The 9,169-nt window shown below is 36.9% G+C and overlaps 1 protein-coding gene across 2 annotated transcripts in view; it reads right to left on the bottom strand.

Annotated features, from left to right (window-relative positions):
- Nucleotides 1-9,169, bottom strand: part of LOC111862350 (rootletin) — an 85,473-nt gene continuing 76,304 nt past the window's right edge. For both annotated transcript variants that reach the window (XM_033750631.1, XM_023847659.2), the window contains 3 exons: nt 7,035-7,346; nt 4,999-5,337; nt 1-3,577 (listed from right to left, as the gene is read on the bottom strand). In XM_033750631.1, the coding sequence (XP_033606522.1) occupies nt 3,260-3,577; nt 4,999-5,337; nt 7,035-7,346 (969 nt within the window). In that variant the 3' untranslated portion in view covers nt 1-3,259. The remainder of the gene's footprint in view (nt 3,578-4,998; nt 5,338-7,034; nt 7,347-9,169) is intronic.

Raw genomic sequence — 9,169 nt, 5'->3', positions numbered from 1 at the left:
TCAAGATTACAAAGCTTCATTTATTCAGGATATATATGGATCTCTGTCAACATTACTAACATCATATGTGCAGATTTTCCGTGATCGTATGTGGCCTTGGTAACAATAAACTTAACATTTATCGCATAATATCTGATAATACAAAGAACAAAACTGTGGTGAAATATAGTACACATGATTACAAAGGTGCAAGAGTAGTTCGTATGTTGAAAAAGCTGTACACACTGAACTTGAAAATTGCCAGATACGACAAACCCCATTAAATACATGCAATATGAACCATGAAATTCAAAGCACCACTCTTTCACACATTACTCCAAAAAGATGTCTGTACTGTAGTGTAATCAACAAATGTAATCTCAATTTTTTGCAGTATTTTATGTATGTCGCTACAGGTGAACACTGAAAGGAATAACTCTGGAATCTGCATGGAGATGGCAGCTTAAATCCACATGACATGTTTTACAATCTACGGGTCTAGTTTTATTTATTTGTTTAAAATGGCAACTGCATACACATGGGTGGGCTGATACATAAGTTACCTAGTGATAAAATAAATTAAATTAAAATCATCTACCTGAATGAAACTGATTGTCATTATTTTCTAGTTTACACGTCTTAAAAACATTCACTGTCAATTCCATCAACCAATGCGCTGAAGTTTACTGTGTGTCATTGGCAATCCCTTCAAGTTTAAACAATGCTGCCACTAGTGTACATAAAAGCCACTTTCTCTTATACACATCAATCAAATGCAGAGAAATTTTCAATGTAACTTGTTGAAGCTCAAAAGAGTTAAAATATATACTCACTGACATCAGTTTGTCACTTATTCCCTTCCACTTTCATTTCAAATGCACTAAGCTAAAAATTTGGCTATTGTGGGAAATGGCTGGCCCAGTAGGTAAAATCTTATCATAGGAACACGGTAGTATATGTGTTCCAAGACCCTGGACTGTTGCTATGTAAGAATAGGAACATTCCTCTTTACATGTTGTTTTACTGGTAACATTTCTGTGAAAAGGAGTTTTGGGCTTGAGGAGAACCAAGCATAGCAAGTCCCAAGAGTGCTCTAATAATGAAAATGACAATAGAACAGTATTCTCACATAGATGAGATGAAATTACAAACAATTATTGTTTTAACAAGATTATTCAGGCAATAAGTAGCTTTGTGAGTCAAACAAATTTATAAGTTGGAGGTAATGTCAATTGTAAGTTTCAACTTATCACTAATACATCTCATGAAACACTACAGGTGGATTACAGACATACTTTATCCAACATTTAATGTGATGTACTAACTTTATATTGCAACATGTACATAAAAATGTAGTTTCACTCATTCAGTCTCATATTAAGACACTGGAATAGGCAAACCACAATAATTACTAAAGAAGTTACATGCCATGTGTGAGCTGGACAGTTTATTTGGTATAGTGGCAAAGCTACGTGCTGGACAACTGGAGAATCAAATCCAAGCGGAGATGGAGACTTCTCTCTTCTTCATTATATCAAGTCTAGCCAGACTCCTCCCTACTGTGTAGTGGAGTCTTTTTAGCCAGGAGTAAAGTGGCCAGGGCATGCAGCTAACCACCAAACTCCATCTAGTGTCAAATGTTAAGAAATACTGGAGCTACACCTACACTCTCTCGAGTCTCTATCATTCTTAGCATTGTGCTTAATTCATTTAGCACAGGGTACCTTTTACCTTTAGCCTTATTTTCGTACACCTCAGGAAAATGAAATTATTTTTGGCTATGATAAAAAGGATACTCCTTGATACAATATAATTCTAAATATGTCTACTACTGCACACATTTTCACAAGTTGGTTCATTTTCTTGAAGGCTTAGGGGAATATTTGGAAATGAAATTTCTGAAACCTTGCACAGCAATAAATGCAATTCAGATAAAACTATTTGAGGACAATGTGAGCATACACGTGGGCTTGGTGTGCTATCCACATTTTGTCAGCATGGATATGTGTACTCAGTGTTGAACAGCATATATTTCAATGCCTATTCTAGGGATTATATTGTAAGCATACACCATCTGTCATATATCCATGATGAACAAAAACACAAAAGACAATCAACAAACAGTCACTTTACTTTGACCAGGAGCAAGTTCTTCTGTCAGAGTACAACATGAAGAATTACAAGGCAGTAATGATGCTTACAGAATTCTTTAATAAAAATTCAGTTCTTATCGCAATAAATGTATTCACAGCATATATGTCTATATTACATTATTATATCCTGTAACAAACTTGCAAGTTCTGGTGTGACAGGCACATAATAAGGCTTCCATACAAAATATAATGTAAATAAAAATAAATATAAAATTGTGGATTAAGTCACAGACTCAATCACAAGGCAACTTCTCAGATGTACGTATATATCTGACTGAGATTTATGTTTTGCTGTCTGGTAATTTGTCATTTCTGTTTATATAAAATTGGACTGTGGATAAAAAGCACAACTTTCCAGGTGTGACATTTTGCACACACAAAAATACCTCCCAAAAATGTATATTGACATGGCTATTACATCTAAAGCTAAATGTTTTAAAAACATGTGAAATGGCAGTTTTAATTTTACAGTCAGCATCACTTAATATGAAGGACATGATTCCCATAGCCATGAAGTTCTACATTCCACCCATCACAGGCTAATGAGTCGATGTTTCATAAATGCATGTTGGACAGCAGACATTTAGTTGGCACTTGCCTTAGCCCACTTGCTACACATCAAGGAACATATACACTAGTATTTTGTTCCTCAGCTTTCACATTACTTTGGGGTTCTCTATAAGAACTTTATCAGGAAAATGGCAACAAGTTATATCAAATGAACTATCACAACAACATAAACTTAAGACATAAAGAGCTAGAAAATTTTCACACTCCTTACTGCATAAGAGGCTTACATATTTGCAACCATACATTTGACCATGTTATATACAGTACCTGAAATTGTAAGATCAAACATATGAAAACTTAACAAGGGAAATAGGAATGATAATAAATTAGCATGGTCTAATGACAATACTGAATACATTCCTGATATAATTACAAACGGAAAAAAAATCTTTCAATATGTAGATACTATAAAGAGGTTAAAAAATGTATATTATGAGATCACTTGAATGAATACATTTGATAAAATATTTATTGGCAGTGATGAGTAAGTTAATATACTGACCATATTTAAAAATATCACAATAAACCTCTTGTAAATATTGTACATATGATATTCTTTACTTGGGCTGCGGAGTAGTAGATCTTGCCACATCATGTGGAGAAGAAATGGAATAGCTATGATGGGGGGTTGGAAGTGGTAGAGCAACGGTTGTTGCAGGAGGAAGGCTGGATGCTGATGCAAGGGTTGTATCTAGCTTCCGGGCCTCATGCTCTAATAATAATGCATCTAGTGATGGATCCTGCGATACAGTACGCAGTGAATCCCCCAGAGCTTGCCTCAGTTGCTGCATCTCTCTCCCAGTGCGGGAACTCCTCAACACATAGAGTTGCCTGCGCTTCACCTCTTGATTCAGTTGCTCTCTCAGCAACTGTATCTATAACAAAATAATATAAATGCCTTGTTTAGAGTTTTTTTTTATTTTTACTGTTTGCATCCTGCTGTGTGAGTATAACTAATAATACAAGTTCCACCATCAACACAACTATAATTTATTAACTTATGTTTCCCTACATGTTTTAACATTTATAGTGTCATCCTCAGGTGTTGTGATTTACATATTTTCTTCATAAAATTGTAAAGCATGTATTCATATTACATACATAAGCTTAAAATGACTACTTTCTATGTATATTCTAATTGCTAGATGATTTAAATACAAGATATATAAGAAACTGGAAGGTGGGACAGCACAGTTGGTATAGCAACTGGCTACAGGCTGGATGAATGAGAGGTCGAAGTTCAAGTCCCAGTAGGGTCAAGAATTTTCACTTCTCCATGTAGTCCAGACCAGCTCTAGGGTTCACCCAACCTCCTATACAATGTGTATGGGGATGGCTCTTTCCTGGAGGTCTGACTTGGGATCAAACCAGGGTCGCCCCGGTGGGAAGAAGGTGACTAACAGCCTAAGCTACAGCACAGCCTTGTTTAGAGTTACAACATTTGATACTATATGACCCCTGCAGTTCAAACAGCATTGTTAAATACCTAACAATCAACCATCAATACCAAAATATCTGTTTACCTGACAGTAGGGGTGTGGAGGAGTGCAGATTGCACTGTGACTCCAGACAGTGTAACTGCTATGTATTTAAAATGCACACATATGGCTCTTCCTTTATTCTGAGCCTCTAATTTTTCGCATCAGTAAGAAACTAACAAAAATCTTGCTTGTGCTCCCAGCATAAAAAGATCTAAAGAAATGGCCAGAGATTGATATAATCTTACCAACTGACTTAAACATTACTACAGCCTCTTGGAGCTAAATTTTCTTACAAAACTTAGCAAAGAGAAACTCTCTCTTCCATTCTCTTCATGTGAGAAGACGACTTTTTGTACTCGTATATCCTGTCCAACAAGCGCAGAAAATTAACACATAATGGAAAGATCATGGTATGTCTATTTCACCTTCAAATCAATATATAAATCAATAAATAAAATATGACCAAATCACTGTTTACACATGATACACCCACTTTGCAATCCCTTTATGCATTTTGAAGCAAAGAAAGCAAAAAAAATTGTGACATCAGAACAACTGAAGATGTCTCAGATTGAAAAATGAGGCTCTCTTCCATGTCCAGTGAAACAACTGAGCTGGAAAGGCAGTCCCTGCTGTGTCTACCATGATCTTATCTGGTCAATGCTTAGACATCAGTCCACTAACCTGTATAATTTACATATACTCGAAAAGGTGGCACAACTGCATATTATTTTGAAACCTTCTGGTTCATATCTTAAGAGTTACTCATTTTACAAAACAATAACCTGTAGGCTTGGCATGGAGAGGGCCATTACCTGATTTTCTAATCGCAGAATTTGTTGCCGGTGGGACTGTTCTCTCGCTTCTAGGAGCCTTTCTGCCTGCAACTGGGCTGCTCTCAGCCTCTCTATCTCTGCAGTGCGGTCTGGTTTCAGATCTGATGAGAGCTGAGAGCGTAATCTGCTGATTTCTGTCTCTTTGTCCACTAATTGAGCTTCTAAACGACATACTTGCATACGAAGATTCCGGTTTTCTTGCTCTAAGCCATGGGAGCTCATCTCCTTCTCTGGCCGTTCATAGCTCTTGCTACGGCCAACTGCTGTCTTAACATAGGTTCTCTCCAGGTTGTGTTTCTCTGCTTCCAACTGGCGAATCTAAAAGCAGGAATTCATATTCTCGGTCATTAAGAAGCCACTCATGTGTACCTGAATGAAGCTCTGAGATCACAATAAAACACATTACACAGCAAAACTGTACTATCAACCTACAAGTCCAACCATTTGCATGAAGCACAAGCAGATAAGTTAACATTTAAAACTATTTGCTTGGACCTTAGAGATCATGAAGTTGGGGAATGCAGAATATCAAATAATGAGGAATTTTGCATTTTATACACCACACCTAATATTCATAGGGTGTCCAAATCCTGGGAGATATGATGAATGAACATGTAACATTGGAGGAAACAAGATGTGCATGCAGAATATCACTTGGAAAGTTGTCACCCTGAAGAGGATTTGGAATGATAATATTAAAATTGACCAGAGGGAAATTGATTCCAAAAATGTGTAATGGTTGAGGATCATGTCCAATGGCAATGTTGACTCCATGGGTATTGTTACCGTATTGGTAGTTAGTTAACATTTTGTAACTGCTTTTAAAGGTAAACAAATTATTTAAATACAGTATTAGTATGTGATACATATCGATTTTGTTACAAATATTCTCAACTGTTTTTTAAATGTTACATTTAAAAAAGTATAACAAATCATATGGACATAATGGGCAAATAAAAAAGAGAAGCATCAATGGTTACTATATTTAACATAAATTTGAAATTAAAAAAATTGTATCAACTGCATAAACCAAACATGGCTTTGGAAGAACCATTACATGTTTCATAAAAATGTGTTAATGTTTTGAGGACAGACATTATGCCCAAGACAACTAGCAGACAGGGTTTACTTAACGCTGATGGGTCAGTTGCTCAGACCATATTGTGCTGAAACCATGATAAATACCAAATACACATAAAACCTGTTCAACCATTCAGGTACAAGAAAGGTGGGAAGTACACACAGACAGAGAGATTGGATTCCAAAAACAACTTTTTCATAGCCATGGAGGCTTAAAATTTGCAAAGCCATTAAAATCATGTGATCAACTATTTTCACGATCACAACACTTTCTCATACCATGTATATGAGAAATTAAGGAAGAAATTGTATAAACAGCCATTGGGAAGAATAAGATAGGGGCAGTAGGTAAAGAGAACAGGGAAAGGATGAAGGCAGATGCAAGAGAATCACTTGTGGGAGGTCAGAGAAGAATGGAGAAGGCTTTGGTACAAGAAGATCCACCTTTGTGATAATGTTAATTATCTGCCAGTTTGGACTGCTGGTGATTTAGCTGATCATCGGCTCAATCTATTAACATGGAAAGACTCAAGATGTAAAGACCAAAAGAAACTATATAAAAAGAATTTCCAGAGCATGGCAGGCCTTTGCTGTAAGCGCTACTAAAGGGCAAAGTGTGACGGAAGAATATCTGGTCAAATCTGGACCTGGCCTGATACAAACATGGAATTCAACTTGCCAAATAAGGAAACATTAGAATACATTCACTTCAAATACAGGACAGAATCGCCTAAAAATACTGACAGATTCTAACCTCAAGCATTCTAGACTAAAATAAACTCTGATAAATGAACAGATTTATTGGAAGCCCTGTGCTATTGGTACAAATGCAGGATATACATAGGAAGGAAGAAAATGCAAGGGTTTCCATTTCAAGTATAATGAACAAGCTCTCATTATAGAGACATAACTTATACACAAACTATTATATTTACCTTGTCTGACAGAGATTCCACTTTTCCTCGGAGCTCCATGCGTTCACGCTGTGATGTCCGTAATTGTTGCATCAATTCCTCATCCTTGCTGCTTGGTCCTGCACCCTCTGGTGGCCAGCTAGCCAGTCTCAGTTGAGCTTCAAGACCAGAGCGTTGAACCTCATTGTTTGCCAACTCAGTCTGTAACCGCTGGTTCTGATCAGTGAGGTGCTGGTTCATACGTCGCAACTCTACCAGCGTTTGTTGTGATGCTTCCAGACGTTCTGTGACAACCCTGCGCTCATTCTCACTGTTGGTCAGTGATTTCTGAAGCTGCATATGAAAAATAAAGTGAAAAGTATGAACCATAGGATATGAGATTCTATTAAACTGAAGAAATGTGTGCTAGCTTAGTGGCTATTCACAGTGTTGTATCAACTACTAGGATATTGCAAATGATGAACTGGTTTCTTCATAGGTTATTTAAGATTGTTTAATGAGCTACAGAAGTTATGTGGTGTTGAAGAATGCCATCTTCTGGGATATACTGCCGTGTAGATCTTGTATGAACCGACGTTTCAGAGAAACATTGGTTCACACAAGATCGACACGATGCCACATCCCAGAAGATGGCATTCTTCATAGTCACCACCGTGAGAACCTAAAATCTTACTCATGTGGTGTTGACTGAGGTGAGGAAGTGGTCATGATCTGTTTCAAAGTACCAATCTCATATCTGGGTGGAGAGACTGAGAATAAGCCAGTCCAAACAACTGATCCTTGGCCAGGATTTGAAGCAGATACCTTCTGAACACATGTGCAGTATGTTACGGTATGTGAAATATCATGTAAAGATAATTTACAGAGAAAATAAAAAAACACACAAGCAAGAGAATAAAGATGAACGTGAGGAGATAAGAAAGGTAAGGTGTGAAAAACATTCTGAATTAAGCAGCAGTTGTGTTCCTGGAAAACAACAATACAAAAACATGCACATCAAACAGGATTTTCAAAGTATGGATGGGAAATACTTTACAGAAGTGACTGATTATTGAAAAAAGAAAAAAAAAAAATCAAAGGCATTTAAACATATAATTCAGCAATGACTTTAATTTATTTTGTCATTTATTTATGCTAATATAAGTTCTGCTACTGATGTGAGCATGTGCGCAAAAATACACATGCGGGAAACAAACTGTCACAATGTCAAAAAATTCAAGATGAGCCAGCATGATGTGTAGGACACATAATTATATGGTGGCACAATATATAAACAGGGGCTTTCAATAACATTTACTATTGGGGGTCAACATTAGAAGTTGCCAGGCATCTTTGCTACAATCTTAATATCACAGTCAAATGGTTAGTACTTCTGTTTTGTATTTTGAAGGTCCTGGGTTTGATTCTGTGCCCAAAGACTAACTTTCCTGCCTCAGGTTCTTCATTGCATTCTTCAGTCTCTCCAAGAAAATGCTTGGGTAGTAGCTTAATACAGGGAACAACATTTCCATCCTTTCCAAATAAATAAATAAACAATTAAGCAACAGGTCTGTCTCTGTAATAAATTAACATCAGGACTAATGGGGTATACAAATGTAAACCATAAAGTTGTCCCTGTGCTTAAATAATTAAGTAAGATATAGAAGGTATAGAATGTACCATCTACACAACAACAATCAGTATTACAAGATACTACTGAATCAACATTTTCTTTTATTAAGTTTATTAAAGACGGTACATTCTATACCTTATATATCTCATTTACAACACACAACAGGAATGCACAATATTAAAATTAACTAATTAAGCACTATGCCGGTCACAGTAGCCAAGCTGTCTAAGGCATGCACTGTCTTCACTCGCTCGGAAGCCGGGATCATGGGTTCAAATCCCACTCGGGGCATGGATGTTTGTGTACGTTTTTCTGTTTGTTTACAGGTAGAGGACTCACGACGAGCTGATCACTCACCCAAGGAGTCCTACCGTATGTGTAAGATCTAGTAAACCGAAGTGAAACAGAGAGTTTCATGGAGGTAGGCCTAGGCCCAAATTGGGGCTGTAGTGCCATAGGAAAAAAAAATTAAGCACTATGCCATGAAGGTGTATGGGGAGTGGATGTATAGATCCACATTTTCTTGACCTTGGCACTAGTTGGA

This window comes from Cryptotermes secundus, unplaced genomic scaffold, assembly GCF_002891405.2.
Source record: "Cryptotermes secundus unplaced genomic scaffold, Csec_1.0 scaffold542, whole genome shotgun sequence".
In the NCBI taxonomy this organism is placed as follows: domain Eukaryota; kingdom Metazoa; phylum Arthropoda; class Insecta; order Blattodea; family Kalotermitidae; genus Cryptotermes; species Cryptotermes secundus.
The sequence above is the reverse complement of the archived record's forward strand: the minus strand, read 5'-3'. Positions and strand labels throughout refer to the sequence as shown.